The sequence below is a fragment of the Phaeodactylum tricornutum genome, chromosome 7 (genome assembly GCF_000150955.2).
Source record: "Phaeodactylum tricornutum CCAP 1055/1 chromosome 7, whole genome shotgun sequence".
Classification (NCBI taxonomy): Eukaryota; Bacillariophyta; class Bacillariophyceae; order Surirellales; family Neidiaceae; genus Phaeodactylum; species Phaeodactylum tricornutum.
This window is the reverse complement of record NC_011675.1, coordinates 580,063-602,165: the sequence shown is the minus strand read 5'-3', so window position 1 is coordinate 602,165 and position 22,103 is coordinate 580,063. Positions and strand designations below refer to the sequence as shown.

At 47.9% G+C, this 22,103-nt stretch overlaps 7 protein-coding genes across 7 annotated transcripts; 3 read left to right on the top strand and 4 right to left on the bottom strand.

Moving 5' to 3' along the window:
* Nucleotides 1-328: 328 nt before the first annotated feature.
* PHATRDRAFT_45580 (coronin like protein) lies at nt 329-2,062 on the top strand (the record flags this gene model as incomplete). Its single annotated transcript, XM_002179840.1, has 2 exons — nt 329-608; nt 770-2,062. Exons 1-2 carry the CDS (start codon nt 549-551, stop codon nt 2,060-2,062), a joined length of 1,353 nt encoding a protein of 450 aa, XP_002179876.1. The 5' UTR covers nt 329-548.
* Nucleotides 2,063-2,099: 37 nt separating this feature from the next.
* On the bottom strand, nt 2,100-3,392 carry PHATRDRAFT_45579 (predicted protein). The gene has a single exon (XM_002179644.1). It carries the CDS (start codon nt 3,290-3,292, stop codon nt 2,192-2,194), a length of 1,101 nt encoding a protein of 366 aa, XP_002179680.1. The 5' UTR covers nt 3,293-3,392; the 3' UTR covers nt 2,100-2,191.
* Nucleotides 3,393-4,456: 1,064 nt separating this feature from the next.
* On the top strand, nt 4,457-4,888 carry PHATRDRAFT_11916 (predicted protein; the record flags this gene model as incomplete). Its single annotated transcript, XM_002179839.1, has 1 exon — nt 4,457-4,888. A coding segment is annotated over one exon (432 nt), but the record flags the coding sequence as incomplete, so codon positions are not given.
* A 272-nt stretch (nt 4,889-5,160) lies between these two features.
* On the bottom strand, nt 5,161-7,213 carry PHATRDRAFT_45577 (predicted protein; the record flags this gene model as incomplete). Its single annotated transcript, XM_002179643.1, has 1 exon — nt 5,161-7,213. One exon carries the CDS (start codon nt 7,211-7,213, stop codon nt 5,174-5,176), a length of 2,040 nt encoding a protein of 679 aa, XP_002179679.1. The 3' UTR covers nt 5,161-5,173.
* A 316-nt stretch (nt 7,214-7,529) lies between these two features.
* PHATRDRAFT_45576 (predicted protein) lies at nt 7,530-9,221 on the top strand (the record flags this gene model as incomplete). Its single annotated transcript, XM_002179838.1, has 2 exons — nt 7,530-8,412; nt 8,514-9,221. The coding sequence occupies exons 1-2, from the start codon at nt 7,648-7,650 to the stop codon at nt 9,219-9,221; spliced, it is 1,473 nt and encodes a 490-aa protein (XP_002179874.1). The 5' UTR covers nt 7,530-7,647.
* A 369-nt stretch (nt 9,222-9,590) lies between these two features.
* Nucleotides 9,591-10,691, bottom strand: PHATRDRAFT_20034 (predicted protein; the record flags this gene model as incomplete). The annotated part of the gene is made up of 3 exons (XM_002179642.1): nt 10,569-10,691; nt 9,826-10,503; nt 9,591-9,771 (listed from the first exon to the last, which is right to left on the bottom strand). Coding segments are annotated over exons 1-3 (918 nt in total), but the record flags the coding sequence as incomplete, so codon positions are not given.
* On the bottom strand, nt 10,681-21,172 carry PHATRDRAFT_35304 (predicted protein; the record flags this gene model as incomplete). The annotated part of the gene is made up of 3 exons (XM_002179641.1): nt 10,681-10,692; nt 20,572-21,001; nt 21,087-21,172. The coding sequence occupies 3 exons, from the start codon at nt 21,170-21,172 to the stop codon at nt 10,681-10,683; spliced, it is 528 nt and encodes a 175-aa protein (XP_002179677.1).
* Nucleotides 21,173-22,103: the final 931 nt, after the last annotated feature.

Genomic DNA, 22,103 nt, shown 5'->3' with positions numbered 1-22,103 from the left:
ACTGCATTATAGAGAACGCACGCGGCCATCGATCGACTCGAATTGCAAATCCCCAGGGAACGAGACTTTGGAGAGTCATTGTTGGGAACGGTACAATGACTCTGGCGCCGGATCGGAAAGGGGTTCCAGTTTACTGTTAGTTCGGTCCGGTGCCTGTCCCTGGTACAGCCGACTCGCACGGCAACCTCGACCCGAGCTACCCACCAACGACACGACACGTTCGAGTGAAGGGGGACTTACGACGTTTTCGGACCCTACACCTCTGGGACATTTTCCTCCGTATTCAAACGGGTCGCCGCCCTGCCTGTCTCTCACAGTCAGTTTCAAGTCACTGTCAATTCCAAGTCCAACGCCAACACATTGTGGGGATTAATTCGACACGTTCGAAACTGTCAGTATACAAGACTATTACTCCTGTCATTCGGTAGTCGGTCGGTATCTCTCTCGTCTCGTCTAGAGAGGAAACAAACACTCCCGTGACTACCCACACCCTGCCTACCAGTTTTGCCACACCCTCTCAATCAGAGTCTCGACGAACCCACACCAACATGTTCAAAATTAGATCCAGCAAATACCGGCACGTCTTTTGCGATCAACCCAAGGTAGAGGTACGTGACACCAGCGAGGACGACGAAGCCGACGACAACAATGACTTTCCAGACTCCCACGAGGCACACTCACAGTCAGCAAAGTCTGCACGTGTCCAAATTCCGTTTCACGTCGTTGCGCCTCTCACCATCCTGGTTTCCCTTTCCCGTCTCTCGTACAGGAATGCTGGACGGATTTCCGACTCTCCACCGTCACGGGGGACCAGCAGTACATCAAAGCGTCCGCCAAATACTTTGCCGTCGGTATGGCGGGTGGTGGGGGACCAGTCATTGTCAATCGCCTCGATCGGCCCGGGCGTTTCGACATTTCCACCTCGCAGTACGTGTCGGGCCATTCCGGCGCCGTCCTCGACATTGATTGGAACCCCTTCGACGACAGCATGATGGCCACCGCCTCCGAAGACACCAACATTAAGCTCTGGAACATTCCCGACGACTGGGAACCCACCGACGACAAGGGCAACGCCCGCGCGGGAAAGTCACTCACCGAAAGTCTCGTCGATTTGACCGGGCATAGCAAAAAGGTTACCCTACTGCGCTTCCACCCCACGGCCAACAACACCCTCCTCTCCACCGCTGCCGACCACACGGTCAAAGTATGGGACGTCGAAAATAGCCAAGCCGTCAGCTCCTTTGACGCAATCGACAACCTTGTACACGATATAGTATGGGACGTCAAGGGCGACCAGTACGCCTTTAGTTGTAAAGACAAAATGGTACGACTCTGCGACGGACGCACGGGAATGGAAGCCGCCTCCTTCCAAGCCCACCAAGGAGTCAAGTCGGTCAAAATCGTTTACGTCAACGACAGCGGAAAAATGTTCACCTGTGGGGCCTCTAAACAAAGCTCCCGCGAAATCAAAGTATGGGACCTCAAGAATCTCGACAAGCCACTGCACACGGAATCCATCGATACCGCCGCCGGCGCCATGATCCCCCTGTGGGACGCCGATACCGCCGTCATGTACCTTTGTGGCAAAGGCGACGGCGTCGTCCGCCTCTACGAATACGAAGACAAGGAACCTTACATTTTCAAACTCAACGACGGATTCCGCTCCAACACGCCAGGCAAGGGTTACTGCGCGGTGCCCAAGCGCGGCTTGGACGTCATGAAGCACGAAACCATGCGCATCCTCAAGGTCACGAACAGTGCCGGCGTACAACCCCTGAACTTTATGGTCCCACGCAAGTCGGACGCCTTTCAAGACGACATTAACCCCCCGACGGCCTCCTCCACGCCCGCACACGGCTGTCACGAATGGTTGGAAGGCTCCTCTAAAGATCCCGTCACGGTGTCACTGAACCCCGCCGACCGAGCAACCAACGGCCACAGCGTAGTGGTACCCAAAAAGGCCTTCAAAACGGTTTCGAGCTTGGCGAAAGAGCTGGACGACGCCAACAAACGAATCGCATTTTTGGAAAAGAAGCTCCAGCAAAACAATATTGCCTTTTAAATACTCTAGCAGTCTCTAATTGTGACAGCAGTGTTGTCAGTATAGGTGCGCCGCCAGGGGGCGCAACCATGGTAGTTGGTTACTTTTTAATTTGTGATTTTTCTCTCTAAATGTTTAGACACCTGTTCGTCACCGAATGTATTGCGCCCATTGAGCCACAACACCTTTAGATACGTAGGAAGGGAAGGTGGTGTCGGGTAATATAATGGAGGGGGCGTACCCGTTCCATAGATTCCACGGTGTGGGGACGACGTGGGAATGTCGGACGGGTAGCATGGTGGCACCGCAAGACTCCACAACAATCCGGCGTGACGGTTCTTCCATAAATGCCAGACTCAAAGGCACAATGCCGTCGCCGGCTCCCCGGAAGGATCCCGATAAGGGCCAGTACGAACTAGCGGCTACGAGTTCTTCCACATTTGTCGTCCAGAAATTGCCGTCTAGTCCTTGGCTGCAGACACACGTCACGTCGATCCCACGGGCGGCCAAAGTTTCGGGACTACAGGATTCGGCGTCGGCGATCTCCCGCAACAATCCTCGAGTTTGATCGACCAAGGCCAGCTCGGGAGAAACGTGCGGAGTGCCTAAAGTGATCAAGGACGATACCTGTGTCGAGGCCAACCGATAAACAGCCGAACTGGTCCGCCCCAATCCACCCAGATAAGCACGGGCAACCCAACCTCCAATGGAGTGTCCCACAATGCAGATCCGAACATCTTCCCCTTCTTGTGCAAATATTTGCGCGAGTCCCTTTTCGATAGCGTCAAAGTACCAATCGAGGGTCGAATGGACGGGCAAACGGGCGTCCCAAAAGGCTCGAGTCGGGAGCTGGCGTGCGACACGGATCCACTCGGTCCGTGGAAGTGGAGCCACCACGCAGGTTCCGATCCTTGGCCAAGCCAGGGTCGCCGCGTCGTCCGACGACAACGCTCGCAAATTCTCAAAGAGTACGGCGTAATCATCCGGGACGCAGAATTGGGCCGGACAAACGAGCAGTGCGACGCGTTCCAGTTTGCCGAGTTTCCCCGTCTCGTTGTATGGAGTCTGTATGGTGGATGGCTGGTTCTTTTTGTTTTCCGGCGTGGACGACAACGACGCCCCGAGGACAGTATCAGAGGTTCTGGGGGCGTGAACGATTGGTCGGGTCGTGCTTTGCGGCACCGTGGATTGAAAGCCGTTCACTGCCGTCAGACTCCACCATGCGGCGGCTACCCGAAGGACTCGAGCCATTGCCTGCCACTAGAGAGAGAGCGAAAGGTTGGTGTTGTTGCGGCTAATTCCTGACAATGTGTGTTCCGTAGGGGTGAACGAACCTCTCAAAACGACAGACAAATCTCGAGTCTCACGTTGCAAATTCGATGCCCCCTTTTTCGCCCACGACTGGCAGATCTCTGTTCAGTCACGTACGACACAGTGTGAGGGATCGCATTCCTAGTAAACATGGCGCTACGACAAAAAACATACGTATTGTTTGTGATCCAATCGAATCAAATCGTAGTCACACCACGCGAGAGCCCGCCCCTTACCCTCCTTTAACAGTCCAACAGAGCAAACCAACGGACGGCCAAGACGATGACGACACCATTGTCGACGACGCCTTCGTTGGCAAGTAGGTACCGGGACGCGTGCAACCCCCTTTCCTTTGCCACAAAGCAAGAAGCCAACTCTCAACACAGTCTGTAGTACAATCAGTGACCTACTGTTAGGAACAAGCAATAAACGTAGAGGACTTCTGTCATTGTTTGTGTAGTAGAAACGCAACTGTTTACCAACAATGAGACTATCGTTCTCCCCAACAGTACTTGGCGTCTGCTGCGTCGGGGTTTCGGTGTCGGCCTTTGCTCCGACGCAACCACAAGTCCCACGCTTTACCCAACCTTCATCTCGAACGCAACTATGGACATCGGCAGCTTCCTCGTCCGTCGTTACGGACGACAACAACCAAAATGACGCCACTTTGTCGCCCATGCAACGAAAAAAACGGGAACGTCGCGCCCTCTTGCGTCGTGAAGGCGGTCGGCTCGCCTTTGACACACCAATCGGTGCGCTCAATCCCTTTGCCATTTATTGTGCACTCGTATCCATTCTATTGAGCATCCCATGGTTTATTGCCCTGACGACGATGCAACTCGTTTACGCTCTCACACGCAATCGATTCGACCGGCAACGGAGGATTCCCGTCTTTTTGAATCATCTGTGGGGAGCGACACTCTTGACACTCACCCGATGCTGGCCCAAAGCGGAAAACATGGAGATTTTGCAAAGCTTTTACAAAGAGTAAGTGCCTCACCTGGAAGGGGATGTCAACTATATCGATGGGGTAATATTTGGCTGATTATGACTTCATCTGCGGACCGTCTCTCGCTCACGTCGTTTGTCCTTATCAGAGGCCGTCCCGCCATGTTTGTGGCCAATCACAATTCCTGGATGGATATACCCTACCTGGGCTCCACGATTGGCTGGAGAAACTACAAAATCATTGCAAAAAAAGAACTCAGTAAGGTCCCGGCCCTCGGCAAAGCTATTTACCTCGGTGGGCACGTCATGGTGGATCGTACGGACCGCAAGTCGCAGCTCAAAACTTTGAAAACTGGTATTCAATATCTCAAAGACGGTGTCCATCTATGCACCTTTCCCGAAGGCACTCGCTCTCGTACCGGCAAGGTTCTCCCCTTTAAGAATGGGGCTTTCAAAATGGCCTACAAGGCTGGTGCTCCCATCATCCCGTTGTCCATTGTCGGCGCCAACAAGATGATGCCGGCACACTGGATGTTTCCCTTCCGATCAGGCCACGGCATCACCAAAGTCATCGTCCACGATCCGATTGAATGCAAAGGCAAGACCGAGGCCGAGCTTGCAGCCGAAGTTCGTAAGGTCATGCTGTCCGGATTGCCGCTAGACCAACGGTCGGATAATGAATGATTCATATTGACTTGGCTTTACATTAAAAAAACCGAACGAAATTCAGCTATTCGAAAACGGCAAGAGCACAACGATAAGAATCTGTTCCTATATAGATAATTAACAACATGGTTTTTCCCTTACATGAGTAGATACTCCTTCTCATTAACTTGTTCCAACTGCAAATTGAGTGCTGAGTCACATCGCCCCTTATTTTAGCAAGACTGTCGACAAAAGCACATTCAAAGCTGAGCTCCCTTGTCCGGTAGTCCCTGATTCCGACGAAAAGGCGGAAAGCAATGAATCATCCCCATCGCTGTCCTCAGTAGAGTACCCAGTGTTACCTTCTCCCAAAGACTCGTTGGTAGACGATTCGTCCTTCGTTGGTAATCCGGATGGATTCAACGCTGGTCGTTTGCGTGGCGTACTTGCAGCTAGGCTAAAGGATAGCGATCGTTTGCGCTTAGCGTTAACTTTGCGACTGGGGGTCACGGATTGGCGTGAGTGTGCTGGCGTGGGTGGAAGTGGGCAAACGGCTGAAAGTAGCCTGTCCAAAGCAGCTCGTCCAACGCTTTCGGTAGCCACTGAAACGGCATCATCGTCTATTGACTCAGCCTCGCCGTATTTATTCATAGCATTCCTTGGTTGAGTGGATATGTCATCATCTTCCTCCGTGGATAAGAAGAAGCCTCCAAACGGTATGCTCTGGTGCCTCACATCCTCTACAGCTTCACTAGCTTTGGACAACAACGCCTGCAAAGCACCTTGACCGACCCCCAGTGTCGTGGAGCTCTCCATCGACCTCCCCAAAGTCGAAAGTTCCCCAGCTGTAGAAACTTCGTCAAGGGAAGCCAAAGTCATTGCCTGCTGCTGGGCATAACCTTCTTTGCGATCTAGCAAGGTCTCGAAAGCATCCTGCAGACTTCTTTGCATTTCAGGCGAGATATTGCTTGGAAGAAGGAGCTCAAAGGATGGCCCAAGATCTGTGCCCCAGTGTTCCCTGTCTGCTAAAAGTACCTGTTCAGAGATCCGCTCCGTTTCGTTTCCTGGGGACTGTTTCCTCTCAGCGTTCTGCTGCACAGCGTTCTCGATATGAATAATGGAGCCAAATGAAACAGTTTGCGGTTTGACATATATTGATAAAGCATTCTGTCGTCCATGCAAAATATCCGAAAGTTTTGATAGAAAATCGGTAGAGCGCGTCTTTTTAAATATTCCAAGTAGTCCTTCACGTATACGCTTGAACTTGATGTTTGTGCCCTGATTCACAGGAGGTAGTCGGATCGACTGAAGGCAGACTAGATAGTTGTCTAAACTGTTCTGCAGATCTGCGTGCCATTCTTTAGACTCGCAGGGGTTCCCCGAAGAGAACTCTGATGTATTATGCGTGGTATCAAAAGAAGAATACCGTCCCAGTGTAGACCATGCAACTTTGGATTCAGGGAAAGGGTACGCGGAATGACCAGCTAGAGCCTCCAAACCCATTGGGCCAGTATACGAGCAAAACTCAAAATTCTCCCTTAGCCGATCGAGAACAGCAACCACATCAGTCGCCAATGAGCACTCACAACTTGGTGGTGCTATGTTCACAGCGGCCGTGACCCGATCCAAGTCCGCTTGCCATTTTCGTTCTTCACATTTTCCGATTTGTGCCAGCGCTATGTCACGAAGCCTGTCCAAGTATTCATAGTGCAGCTGGTCGATTCGGATTCTTTGGTGAAATGCTCGCTGGTAGAGCCTTCGGGGATTCTGAGGATCTCGAATCCCCAGTGGAAACATCTCCAAACGTTCGTCTTTGTTGGAGCCTGCAATCGGTGGTACGGTGTCTAGAGGACACGTGTGGTACAATACGAACAATGAGAACAGGGCAAACGCCGCATGCGTGAATTCGAAGGTTTTCTCACAAAAACTTTTATGCAGTAGGTTGAACGACGCGGCGTACAAAAGCTGCGTGTAGGCTTCGCGGTCGACTCTACAAGGTACTACCCGCGTATGCAGAAGAGCCAACTTTGCCGAGCCGAACACTGCTTTGTAAATGGCAAACGCCGCTCCATTCGGATGGTGAACGTTGCATCCTTCAGACAGGCTTGCCACCGAATCGCAAAATAAGGGCCGAACGTCCAGTAAATCATCCTGAATGGCGCGTTGGAGTGGGCCGCCATCTCGGTAGGGATGAATTGAATCCAAGTCGACCGATGATGTATGCTGGCGTTTCTTTTTCAACTTCGCTCCATATGCAGGAGGACGCATATGAAATGGAAGCATGGAATATCCGATGGTACATTCCGCCAATTATCCCAGACAATTTTGTGATACATGTCAAAGTAAACGGCCAGATTTTAACCCATCAAATGGGTACGCTGCCGCTCACGCCAGAATTTCTGCAATTGCTTCGTGATTACGAAAATCCTGGCTTTTCACTGTGAATAGCTTCTAAATTGACTTTCGAATTTAAACTTTAGAAACGCTTTCATTTTTAAAGTAATCTCTTTTTCTATTTCACAGTCAGACTGTAACAAAGTAAAATGAGATTAGATGATTTCTGCATGACACCGGTTGGGCGAAAATAAAAAGCGTTGCCGTGAAGCGTTTAAGTGAGGAAGAGCAACGACTGTAAAAAGGTGCAGGTGTGGTCGAATACCGAAAACATTTTTCAGAAGTGCGGCATCGAAAGCTGTAGCAAAATGATGAAAGAAGGTGCGGAAAGCAGCAGTGTTGTATGGGAGTCTCGGATGTCGCTTCTCTCGCTTTTTGATTCTCGCCGGCGCTTCGAGAAATTCGATAACCGTAAAGATTATTCCGTTTGTCTCGGATTGGCTCTTCTGTATGGGTCGTGGAATAAAAGCTGTGCAAGTCCTGCTTTCGAAGAAAAATCCCGGGCTCTGTTGTCTCGTTTGTTAGCGGAATCTACGGACGGTCTGATTATCCATCGCTATGCTGCGATGGTTGAGATCGACTCTACCGACGAAGACTTGGAGTTTTGTATCGGCGACGGCGACTCCTTCGTAAAGCGTCTTGCTCTTCCACCCAAGGACATGCCCGCTTTTGCAATTTTGTGCCATACTAAGGGTGTAGATAACACGAATTTGCGCTACATTTCCAGTGTTCAGGCATCAACTATACTGAGCGCAATATGCAAGAGCAAAGTTGATACGAGAGCAGCAAACCTTCATCCTTTAAGGAAAGCAATAGAATCCGTGGAAGATGAATACGATCTTTCCGTGGTTCCGCATAAATCCTGCGAGTCTTTGCGGATATTCATTGCCGGTGATCGTTCTTCGGTCGGCAAGTCTAGCGTGTGTTTGGGTATACTTGGTAATTTACTGCATACCGGGTACCCGGCATCATCGCTGGCCTACATCAAGCCCGCGACGCAAAGCGAAGCCACGCAACTCATTGAGCGCTATTGTCTCAAAAACGATATTCGATGCGTTCCGGTTGGCCCTCTGGTAAGTAGTTGTCGAAAGGATCGTGTTCAATTTTCCTTCAACTATTACTAACCAATGTGGACAACAACGAAAAATCGGCCCACTGGACTGGCAACCTCAAGGTATACTATCGGGGCTTTACTAGGGCGTTTCTTGCTGGCGAGACTGATTCGACGGAAGAATTGCTTGCAAGCTGTGGACGAGCAGTGGACCGCGTATCACGAGGGAAGCAGATTGTTCTCATAGATGGGGTGGGGTTTCCAGCTGTAGGCTCCATTTGTGGGACGGATAATGCTCAGGTTCTACGAGCATGTAGCTACCCTTTCTCAGAAACGCAAAGGCGGAATATGGGAGTCGTTCTGGTAGGAGGGGTTGGTGTCGGTGGTGCCATCGATTCGTTCAACATGAACGCTGCCTACTTTGAACAATCCAGAGTGAAAGTCTTAGGAGCAATTTTCAACAAGCTTCCTGAGACTGGATTTTACTCTTTGGAAAACTGCCGAGCCCAGGTTAGTGCATATTTTAGACAGAATGAAAAGCAAGTACGGTTGGGTCGCGAACTATTTGGCTTTGTTCCTCTCTATCCATTCCATTCAAAGAGCGATTCGATGAGCATAACGGAAGATTTCATCGAGGTTTTTGGAGCACATGTTGACATTCAGGGAATTCTACGAGAGTCGGCGAAGCTAAAAGAAGCCGGAGATATGAATATCTCGTCAAGGGTTGAACCAGACGTTAAGCGACGAAAACTGTCGACAACTCGTCCCAAACGACGACGGGAGGAAATTGAGGCTTTAGCGGTAAAGTCTGGGGCAAAAAAGTCAGCGTGAGGCTAGTGGTTGCCTTGCTTTCTAGAAGCCTGGCCGAAACGCAACTATTTGAGGTTGCTCGATTTGTTCGAGGGAATGACGCGCATTGTCTGCATCGCTCTTATCATACGTAGAGTGGAAAAACAGCGCCGAACAACAGTCCTCTGTAGTTAATAAACTCGTATAGTGTCTCCTCACGAGACTATATTTTCGTTATCACAGGACAGCAACAATAAAAGCAAATTCGATGCTTCAGGTTACAGTTAGTGCTCCCTTTTTGTCTTCAATTGCGAGTTCGTCAATAATTTCCGGAGCAGCAATGCGCTCCTGAATGTCCGCTAAACTTTCAAATGTTGAGCAAATGTCGGCTTGGATAGCGCACTGAAACAGATCCCCCGGGACGGACCCTTCCATAAATACATAGCCATTGCATTTGTCGATTTTCGCCAATACACGGCCAACGCTTCCAGCATCTGTTATATTTAATGGGAGAAACGAGAGTAGACCGAAATCTTCTACAACTTCGGCTAAAGCATTGTGAAGCTTGGCGTACTTCTGGAAAAATATAGAGCTCCGCCGCTTCGTGCGAGCCCTTTGATAGTCGGGATCTTCAACGTAGTCCGACGTTCCGGAACTCGAATATTCGTTGTCGTGTTTTGAATGATTCATGGCTTGATGCTCGAGAAAAGGGACCAGTCTTTCAAGATCATGGCACTCAGTGAAGAATTCTAGCTGCAGCGGTAGATCACCGTATCGGGACAACAAATCCACCTTACTAAGTACGTTCACGGTTGGAAGCTCGAGCCGCAGCATGGTTGTCGTTCCCAACATAGCCGCCGAAAGAAACTTGGATGCATCAGTGCAGTAGTGCGCATCAATAAGCTGCACCGCTGACAATCGCAGGTCCCAAGCTTTAATCATTTTACTCAATAGCTGCTGTACACATGTGGAATGTGTGTACAGCTCCACTTGTCCAGGGAGATCAATGAGAAGGTATGTCTTTTCTTTCAGTTTCTCATTAATTTTGAGAATAATATCGCCGACATGCGCCTCCATATATTCCATGCAATATATTAGTCCTCCATTGGGCCCCAGGCCTGTTTTTTTCATAACGGAGGAAAGATTAACAACTTCTTCGCAGACATCAAAAATAGTTTCGTACGGCAATTGTGATTTTGATTCGATTTCGTCCACATTTTCTTCGGTCGTTCCCGTTCCGCCATTTACAGATCCCCCTTCATTCGCAGGGTCTAAGTTCAAAACCCACGCATCCCGACCCAGAAGCCGAAGGTACTGTTGCATGCTTTGCTCAAATATGAGATGTGAGGAAACGAAAAACAGTAAGTGCGCAGACCCCGATTCACGTACCCGTCGCAAAAAGTGGTTTTGCCACTTCCTGGAGGTCCGACAACTACCTGTCCGTACATAGCTCTTCTTGTTAAGGTTGATGAAAGCAAATTCAGACTGGTTTCGGGGTTGCTTAGAAGCTGGGCTGATTTTTTCTTTGTGTAACAACTTTTTAAAAGCCAAAAAGTTACGTAAATTAGACGAATGTCCAGACGAAGAATTCACTGTAGCAGTAAACACGTGATTCATTATTTCTGGACTCACGTTTGGATGGGCGAAAGCTACTACTATTCCAGTCGTTTGCCGCAGGCGAGCCACTCTAAAGCCTTCAGGCCAGGCCCCATTGCTCGTTGAGCGACTACCTACTCCCTTGAGTAGGGTATAAGTTCCGAGCTCCACCGCTATAGTTTGTGTGGGCTACTGACGGAGCCAACAGTCAAGCTAAGATCTCGATACGTCGGGTTTCTTATATTTACGCTATAATGTAAATTACAATAATAAACTATCTTCAAAGTTGGATTGCATGTAGAGCAAAATCAATCATCGTCGTCGAAGAAAAACTTCGTTCTCGTTTTTCTTTGGCTTGATGGTAATGTGGGTTGGATATCAATCAAGGGCTGGTCATAAACACGCTCTGCAAAAAGTCGTCGAATGTTCATGGCTGTCAGCTCTTCCAGTGAATTCGATGTGGTATCCGCCGACATCAGTTCGTATCTAGGATAAGAGCCTATCATTGAAACACTCTGCATATCCACTTCGTGCGCTGCAATCGATGCGAAAGGAGTTGAATCAAAGACAACACAGTGGTCCGGTCGACGCTCAAGTCGAAGAGCAGCTCCGAGCATTTGGTATGTATCACGCGTATAACCATTGGACGCAGAAACGCGCCTGTCAGGAGGAATCAGTTCAGAAAGTCCAGCTTGCTCGAGAAGGACGTCTACCTGATAACGATCGAGATAGGAGATGATTCCGCATTGCATTTCAACATCAACAAGTGATTTTATCCACTTTGATGCAGTTGGATTTGGCCTAAACTTGGGTTCGCCATTGGAGTCACTGGAAGCAAGCGGGGAAATAATTGAAGGTGTAGCCTGCCATTGGGTTCGCCTTGTATTGAGCTCTTCACGGTATACCTTAACGAGCTCATCAGCGATTGCGACATCATCTGTCCATTGGAAGCCGAGTAAAATCGCTTCTTTTGGACCGACTGAAAATGCAACTCGACTTCTTCTGTACTAGGGAAGGAAAACCCGTTTTTCTTGGCCGTCTCCGTCCAGGCATCAAACGCCGCTTGAAAAATATCATCAGTTGTCGGATCTTTCACTAAGGGAGACAAAGCGACTTGCGGGATGTCTTTGTTCTCCCGTGTTCTAAACGATTCGTCGCGGTATTCGCTCACCAAATGTAACGACTCATTCTTTAGAGCCTCTAGAAATGTCTCGGCTCCTTCTCCGATTTCATCTGGCTTGTCCGTCCACAAGAATAAACGTTGGATTGCTTCTTTCGGGTCCATCTTCATGGCAATTCGAACCTCATCAGGAGAAGGAGGATCCAAGCCGTGCGTTTCAGCCGTAGTCGTCCAGGCCTTGATCTGAACCTGAAGAACTTCTTCAGGTATTAGTCCGCGAGGAGGCGTGGGCTGATCATATTTTGACTCCAATAAGCGTCTTCCGGTTTCCACAGCTTTGTCGTCAGTAACACTAGCCGAAATACCTCCGTAGAATTGTTCATGTATACATTCCTTAACATTTTTCTCGAACTCATCGCCCAGAGTTTTGGCGGCTTCGCTATCTACCACCCATCCAAAACCGTGAAATACTGTAAGCTCGGGATCCCCAATAACAAAAGCTGCAGCAACTTCTTCAGGAAGAGGGCACTCGTGACCGTATTTGTGTGCCAGCTTCGTCCACACTGCGTAGTGAATCTCCATTACTGCAACTTCGTCGATAAGAGATATCTGCGGCGTTTCCTCTTTCGCTGCGACCGACTGATTCAGCGAGGCACGTACCAATGGATTCGAATTGTTTAAGTGATTGTAATACATTTTCACAATCATATCAACCTCTACAGGATCCTGAGACCATCCAAAAACACGAGTAACAGCAACATCGGGGGGAAGGGGCAACGCAGTAAATATGTCATCGTCTTTGGGCTCGCCTCTTCCTAACTCGTCCGCGGTGACTAACCAAGCTTTGTAGGCTTTTTCTATCCGTTCGTCTTCACTCATTTCGCGTTGCAGGGGTGGTGTTAGCTGCTCTTTAATAACTCTCTGCTCGAAAGCTAAAGTCTCTTTCAATTCAGGTTCAGTGCTTTCTGGAAAGTTGATACCGTTCATTGTCATCCAACCATCAAATTCTTTACGGAGATTGTCGCGGTGCACCCTTGCGATGTGGCCACATTGGATGAAATCGTCCGTCCAAAGGAATATTTCCTTAATGGCAACCTCTGGACAAGTCACTGCAGCACGCCGAACATCTTCAACCTCCGGTATCTTAAAGCTGAAGTGTTCTGCAGTCTTGGTCCATGCTTGTATCTGTAGACCAGAAATATCAAGCAATACTCCTTCCAAACGAAAGATCGCCCCAAACTCTTTAAAAGGTTTGTTAACGCGAGGCATATACTGTGAGACTCCAGTTGAGTACACAGAATCTTTGTGGTCCATCAGGTTGTTCAGCTCTGCCACTTCGAGCTCTCTGTAGTCGAGGAGATTCCTCTTCCGACCTTCAAAAGTTGCGGTCCCTAAACTACCGGGTAGCTTTCCACGCTGGTAGCTATCGTCAAACTTGTAATCAGCGTAATCATCAATCTCAAACGAACTTCTACCGAGTACATCGCTGACGTCTATACCCATGTGTTTCAGTTGTTTTCCAGAACGCCGTTTTTCGTATTCAGCGAGTTGTCTCAGATTCTTCTCACTATCTGTATCGTCAAATACGCTGTCAATTTCGCCCCCTTGGAACCGGTCGTACACTCCCCGGCTCTCATTCTCTCTCCGCAACCAATCAGGCATTTCGATAGTTTCGTCATCAATGGAGTCGACCATTCCGCTCACGATATCGGTATCACTGATGTCGTCAAATCCGACATCATCCTTCTCCCTACTTTTTCCATCGCTCAAACCCTCTTCGTCTAAAACACGTGTGCGCTTCGGTGTCGGTCTCGCTCCTAAAGATGAAATTACTTCATCAGCATATTCAATGTCGTCAAATGGGATATCTGTGTTAAAGTCAACACCTTCGGAATCACTTCCGAGGGTGTCAAGGGAATGGCGGAGCCGATTCTCCTTCTTCATGTAGTCAGAAAACGCGGCTTGCTGTTTCGCTTTAGCTTCTGGGTCATCCTTATAACGACCACCGCCAACGGCAGAAACAGAGCGATAGAGAGAATTAAAAACCTCTGCTTCGTCCACGTCGGATTGGAATCTTGCATTCTCAACTTCTTTCGATGAATACCGGTTATCGTTTGGGTTTTCAGCTACAGTCGACGGACCAAATGTCTCAATACTAAGCTTGGCATCGCTATCAGAAACAGAATTAACATTTCCATACGGATTCGAAGTTGTTGTTTTCCGACTGGTGGGCCTGGGGCCAATGGTGGAAAGAATCGTCGCTGCATCAAAATCTCCATCCTCGTTCAATATCTCTGAAACATTGTACTTAAGATCCGTCAATAAAAACTCTTTACCGGTTCCTTCTCCACTCAGCCCTGAAGCATCACGTGAACCTTTCTCAAGGAGTCTAAAGTCCTCGTACCGTTTTCGAATCTCAGCCTGTTCTTCCACCGTCTTCGCCCCTGCGCGCCTGAACATTGCTTGAATCTTTTGATCTTCCATGGATCCTAGTCGAGAATCGGTGGTGAATGTTTCTTTCTCTGATGATTTGTCTGTGAAAAAGGGTGTACTTGGCATGGGACGCTTCAGTGAGAGTGCAGTGCCTTCTTCATTCTCAAGAACGGCGGAAATTTTCACTGCCACTCCTTTCTTTCGATCTTCTTCATCGGCTCGCTTAGGTACAGGCTGCGTCGGCGTCTTTTTAGGGCCCTGGGATCCTCTTGCAAAAACGTCACTTACATCCACCGGACCAGAAACAATTTCGGTCTCGTCATCGATATCTTCTACGTCTAAATAATCACTGGACTCCAGTGTTTGTTTGAGGTAGTCAATCTCTTTCTGGAGCTTTACACGGCGGCCTGGGTCGCTCTTCTTCAGCAAACTTTCCATTGCCTGAACAGCCATATGATTTATTTGTCGGCGGATGTCCGCTTTGCTGCTTTCAGTTGGTACGGGGGATTGCTCCAACCGGTCCAAATTTGATTCTTGCCATTCGAAAGGTAACTTGGGTCCCCTAACCAAGCCGAACTCCTTACGTACCCCTTCTTCTTTTTCGATATAGTCCTTCCAAGCATCTAGCCGCTCAGAAATACGAGTTTCTCGAGCATCTTCGCCCTCCAGTGGGGTAAAAGCTTGATCGTCATTTTGTGCTAGACGACTGGTAATCGCTCGGTACATTTGCCATTCCTTCATGGTTTCCGGACGAAGCCTTCCACGGTTGCCTGCCTTTTCCATGCGTCCACGTAAATCCTCAACGTTCTCTTCAAGAATATCAAGAACCATTTCTTCACCTCCCTGTCGTTGTTTGATCATTTCTTGAAGTCGCTCTAAGGCCCATTGATCTAGATTCGCACCAATCTCAGGCATTATCTCTTCGTTGTCTAAATCAATCACAGCGTTCTCACGTTCGCGCGAGAAAGTCTCTGCTTGATGTAGTAAGAATGCATCGAGTTCAGCTCCAGACGACTTGCGTTGTACGTAGTCTGCTTCACTCTCGTCAATAAGGCGCAGTAAAGACTCGTCGACCGGACCTGAGAGATCGTCGTCCTCTACTTTTGCCCGTCCTTCTAACTCGTATGCTTTCAACTGCTCCTCACCTTGGTCGTCACGAGTAGCCTTTATCTCTCGATCCATCTCTTGCTGAAGGACCGACTTAATCATGGCCTCGGCATTCCCGGGTACTGAGTCGTGATTGTGCCGCCTTCGTCTTTCAAGATCTCGCAGCATCTCTTTAAGCATTTCTTCGTACCTGTCCACAATACGCTGTTTTTCTGGCTCGAACCAGGAATTGTCCTGTTTAGCCCTTATTCCTTTTTGGGGCTCTGCCTTCTTGCCTTGTCCGTAGCTTGATTCGTTGTCGTTGTCGATGCTTTCAGCCGATAAGATATCGTCCATACTGGGCATACCAGCAAAAAGTTCGTTAAATTGAGGTTTCATCCGAGTTTGCGGATTTTTTTGTGCTTGTGCGCCATCAACGCCAATCGGCTGCACCATACTTTTAGATGGGCTTGAAGAAATCCAGTCTTTGAAAAAATCGCGTCGCCTGGATCTCTGCGGTTTGGAAAAATTGCCCTCTTCGTCCTCGTCTTCATCCACGTACGTCTGCGACAATAAGCATGCAATGGGATACCGGTCCAACTTCGTATATTTTGCAGGCCTCGTATGAACGAGACTTCCACGGCTCAAGGACTTTCGGTACTCTTGTTTTGGAACATGGTGGAACGGCAAGGCAGTCCTATAACCCACCACTCCCCCTATGAACGTTAACATCAATAGAACCAAAATCATATGCTGTCGAATATGAATTCGCTTCACCGTGCAATGGAATCGAAAGCTCTCGGAACACCGCTCACTGGTCGATCTGAGAGCCATTGGAGCCACTACTTCACTTCCGGTACGTATAGTGTGACGACAACCGAAAATGAAGGACTCCTTGAAGTGACAAACTTAGTAGTATGACTACACGATCGACTCAACGCCTTTGCCTGTTCGCTTTCTTGCTTTTCTTCGTATTTTGGGCTCTGCTTATGATGCGATCGGACTTCCCGTAAGAAATCCTTTCTCTAGAGAAAACAGAAACAAATCGTGACGTGGAAGTGTCCAATAGTGACTCGGATCCCGGTCCCCCTTTCACACAGGATAGGAGGACAGGCCGTAAGTTTGGGGATGCGGCGGTACTACTAATGTAACTGAAAATACCTTGAGATTCACTGCACTGTCATCGCCTAGTTAGAGAGAGAGGTAGGTATATCGTGAAAAAATGGATAAGACGAATTTCTTTGCGAATACCTCAAGCTACATCAGTGACATTCCCAGTGATTTTTTTTTTGTCACCGACGAGTAGTTGAACGATCACCTTTTGGTGCCATGTCACGCGCTTTCACTCCCCCGGATACCTTGTCTAAGGATGAAATCAGAACGATAGCGGATGTCCGCCGTGATATTTGGACCAACGCCTTTTATGGACTAGGCACCGGATCCGCTGCTGGTGTTATCATGCACACTGTCGCGGGTCTTGGGAATCGCTACAATCTCTGGAAGATTCCGGTTTCTCGAAACACGCTTATGGCATGCTTTATGTTCGGCGGTGCGCTTGGGTCCTTTGTTATGGCGGTGACTACCGGAAAGAACGAGGTACACAATTTACATCCCATTTTTGAAGTTGGATCCAAGAAACCAACTTCGTCCTACGAAGAAAAACTTAAAGATGCCAAAGAACGTGCCATAAACTTTGAAATCTCGACACAATCCGGTTCTGACGGTAGTTTTACTACACAAGACCTGCTTCAACATGGTGAAGTACTGGATCGTGTGAACCGAGAACAAAATCGTATATATCGCCGGGCCACTCTCACGGTACGTCGGAATCTTCGCGAGATTTAAGGTCTACTCTGAGTAGCGCATTTGGATCTCACCATTCACTCTGTGTCTACTCGCATAGAAATCTATGGAAATAGGGCACGGTGGTCTCTCTGATTCTCATGGGGGTCATTGGGTAAAGGATGACAATTCTAAAAATCCTTAGGGACGAGCTAGAGACGATCAGGTATTCTTGTCATGACTAACTGGACCATTCTACATGTATATGTATTTTCATTAATAGTTATCGATCAAAGTCGATTCTTCTATAGCATATGAGTTCAAAAAGACTAAATGGACAGGCTGTTCCTTGAAATACACTTGGAATATCTCCAATCTGATATTGCACAGATTCTTTAGATCGACTTAAGATCGCATTATCACGGGTGTGCAAACTTCATCGACGAGTAGTTTTATACCTCTTTTGGAACTGCTGAACTAGAAACCACCATAAACCACGGATATCGTTTTCGGGTCAATCATATATTTCGGCCCGCGCTTCGTTTCCGCTTTCATTAAATCGAACACAACAACTCCTCCATTGACAATCTTTTTGCTTTTTGAAGCATGATGCACTGAGTAGGGGAGAAACATTTGAAAAAAAGCACGGAACCATATCGAGTGACCTCCTGCAATAACGAAATCCTCCTTCACCGATGGTGAAAACAAAAACTCACAAAAGTCCGTCATGCGTTTGAGCCCGTTCGTGTTGAGTGCCTTGTCACCGACGTGCAAACTCATATCTACTTGACTATCGTAGAGAATTTGGAAATCGCACACGTTGGAAGACTTTTCGACCCAAGAAGATTGAATCTGAGCATGTGGTGGCGTTATGCATAATGTATCTGGGTTGCGCGAGATCTCTTGCAAATGATTGACGACCAGTATCTTTTCATCCGGTCGACGGTTGAAACGATCGCGAAAGCCGGCAGCAATGGTTGCTACAGCTCTACGCAGTGGCGAACAAACAATCTTGGAAGGTGGAGCACCAGGGTCAGCACGTAGAATCTGAATGTGCTGGGCTTCTGGCCCATTCAGTGGTTTGTCTTTGAAAAACGAAGCCAGCTCATCCGCCTGCGACAAACCCAAAGTTGAAATCGGAGAGTCGTAGAACCAGCTGTGAATAGTAAATACGAAAATGAGGTTGGCTTGTTTTGATTTGGGTTAAAACTCAAACAATAGTTCGCCTAGAGGCGAGGATCAAATAAATGATGCGTCGACGCACCCACCTATCCAGTTTCCCGCTTAGCAGGAGATAAAGCTCGTAGAGAAATGCTTTTACCAGGCCGGGAATAAATCCCAGAATAAAGGCCGCTGTTGATCGATGTTTTCCCTTGTTAAAAGTATCGTTCCAAGTAGATTCACCGTGGCGTACGAAGTAAATGGTCTTTCGATCCACCGGAAGTCCCTGACTCAGATGTGGTCCAAAGATACCCCCGGGATCCTGAGGCTTTTTCCAGGTTTTGTCCCAGCAAAAAACAAAGTAGAGCGCAACGCGAAGAAACATCCGTATTTTATAGAGCAACGTCGGTAAATTGAACAGAAGCATACCGCTGACCAGTATGAGCACTGGACGTGCCAAGTCTTCGGCCATCCACTCATGCACCTCGCGCCAGAGATTTTCCATCATTCAAATTCTTCGATGTCTTACAGGCACTAACAAAAGTTTTGTACAGATTATAATCCGTGCGTAAGTAAATCTTGCCAGTGTCAGACGAAGAAATCAAAGTAGTGAAAGAATACTTGGCAAGGAGCCGACAAAACCAATGGCACCAAAAATCATTCAGGGCTTGGCGCTATATGTATGGTTCTTGTTGATTGTGCCACTCCGGTTTTTACGTAGCACTCTCACATTACAGTAGTATTTCGGAGTTTTTCGCAACTGGTATAGAATTGGAAGGAAGCAAACAAATGGCTAGCCAGAGAAGAGATTCCAAATCCCTGGAGGAAATGTCACAATTTAAAATAAAGTTAACGGACAAGACCAATATTTATTTTTTTGAAAATTTTACTTGCGGGTGGCCTATCGTTTACGGACCACCCCTGTTAGCTTTATACTTGCTGTGGCGAGAGCTAATCGGAATCGACGACGCAGGGAAAAAAAAGAACGTTACACTACAATGTCATTTCCCTTTGAAACCATATCTCCACTCTTTAGTTTTGAACCATGAGCGCCTCCCGTATCGAATACAGTGAAAAATACGCAGACGACAATAACGAATATCGGTAAGTTGTTTGATGTGAAGCCAGGACTCGTCAAGCTTTCGAAAAGCAGTACATCCCACTTGAAGGCTCGCATAGGAATTTGCGACCGAGCTAATGCTTACATTGAGTAGTCTGCACTAACTAGTCCTCTCAATAATCTCAATTGTAAGGCACGTCATTCTTCCCAAAGAGCTTGCCAAGACGTTGCCCAAAGGTCGGATTTTGTCCGAATCAGAATGGCGTCGAATTGGCGTACAACAAAGTCGCGGATGGCACCACTATGCAATTCATCGGTATGTCATTTGTCACTTTCATGTTCGCAAAACCCTGATAGGATTCAAACGGAAATCTTGTGTGGTCGAGAACACCCTCATCCTTTTCTTTTTATATATGTGTTCAGCCCGGAACCCCATATTCTTCTGTTCCGACGTCCATTGGGTACCGATCCCCAAACGGGTGAGGTGGACCCCAAATTGTTGCGAGCCGCTCGCGAAGAGTACAAGAACCAGTTCGGCCTACGCAAATAAAAATGAAGAGTACATGGCTCACCAGTACGACTCATCGGATGTTGTATTTGCCGTTCAGTAGCTTTGACGCAATGTGCGCTCCGTGCTGGAAAACCAAGGCGGCCAGTATTGTCTCTGGCGTACCTGTCTTTCTCCCTCTAGTTGTGCTTTTTAGTAAAACGACGAATGTTTACTGGTAGCAATAGTAATAGGGATCATCGGAAGGCTATCACAACTGTCTTTTATACGGTGAATCTAATACGAGATGAATTTTCCTGCATGGTAGTAGTCAACTCGATAGCTTTCACTTATTGCAACTGCGATGGAGTTTAATCAATTTTCTCGCTACGATGTTGCTCGTCATGAATGCTCAATTCTCTTAAAAGCGCTCGTCCGCGTCGTTTGTACGACAAAGATGAGTGTTGAAATGTTATTTGATAAAGGATATAGCACCCTATTTCGGCTGCTGACCTTTGTAAATGTCTTCCGGGTGAGACAAAGTGGAGCGAAAGATCCGTCCAGGCATGCCTTGTCCCAAAACATCGCCCAAAGGATTCTCGGTTTGTTTTGGGACAGGTACCTCCCGATACAATTCATTCTCTGCCACTTGTTCCTCTTCCATAACTTGCTCATAGCTTTTTGAGTGTTCAATGGCGTGCATCGAGGCTAAAGCTGCTGTTTCGCTGGCTTGTTTGGGAATGGCTGCAATCTCGTCTTCCGTCAAAACACGAATCATTTTCGCTGGGGATCCGGCCCATAGCTCGCCGCTTGGTACCATCGTTCCAGGCGTGACAATAGCCGCAGGTGCAATGATCACGTTCGATTCGACCGTTGCGCCGTCCAACACTTGAGCAGATTCTCCAACAACACAATTGTCCTTCAGCGTCGCCGCGTGAATCAGAGCGCCGGCACCAATTGTTACATTGTTTCCAATGCTTGTCGCAAAATCACCTTGAATTCGAGCTACGTGTACGACGGCGCGATCGCCAATGTTGGTATAGTCACCGATTGTGATAGTATTGACATCACCGCGAACAGTCGCACCATACCAAATACTGAAACAAGAAAGATGCGATGTCTTTCGTCAGCCAATCCATAGGCAGGAGACAGCAATACTGGCAAGAGGCGATCAATACCTACCTAGAAGCCTTTCCGATCGTGACATCGCCGATTACAGCAGCTGAGGGGGCCACAAAAGCACCTTTGTCCGATATCTTCGGCACCATACCGTCGACGGCGACAAAGCGTGTGGATGGGACTAGCTTCTCGGTATACTTGGTTATTTCCAAGCCCTTTCCCATGCTATCAAAAGCAGAGCTATGAATTTTCGAAGCATGATGAGAGAAAGGCCTTTGTAAATCTATTTGAACAAGAGCAGGCAGAAACAGTCAACACACGTCAATGGTACATTTCCGACGACTTACCCCACCTTTCGCATCATCCCAGCTAGGCCATTTGACGCGCGAGCCACCAATGATGACATTGTTAGATGCTTTTAATTGCACGGAGTAAAAAAGGACAGCGAAGAGACGACTGATGAAACCAACTGATCTTACATTGAAACTTTTCTTCGTGTAGCGTAAGCAGCAGGAGCAGCAAGCATCAGTATTTTGTTTTTGCTGTACGGATCGCGGATATCTGGCTGTGACATCAAAAAGATATCTGTGAGATACAAAGCTCCTATAGACTAGTAGAGAGACAGTATAATAAATTGTAAATGTTTGACAAATCAAATACCCGAGTTTAACCTTCTCATTGGTGTTCCTGGCAAAACTCATTTGCTGATTATGGATTTATCGCGTGCCATCGACAATGGACCATGCCTGCCATCTCCCAATACTTTACTGTCAATGTAAATTGTCGAAATCGCTCTGATCTCAGCTTTTGATTAGACCTATTCGTGTCATGCCTCTTATGAGAGACAAATTTTCGACAAGTGCTTCGGCAACAAATAATCGGTCCAACTTCAACAAGAGCCCACCGACGCATTTACGTCGAAATATTTCGCTTATCCAGGACGTCCAAGGGCAAGGTCCATTGAAGCGCCCGTACTTCTTTCACTCGCTTAAAGACTCCAATCGGCGCCCATGTGTGATTACAAAAAAGTGCACACATCTATTATGCCATTTCTGTAGTAATGTTTCGGTAAGTCAATAC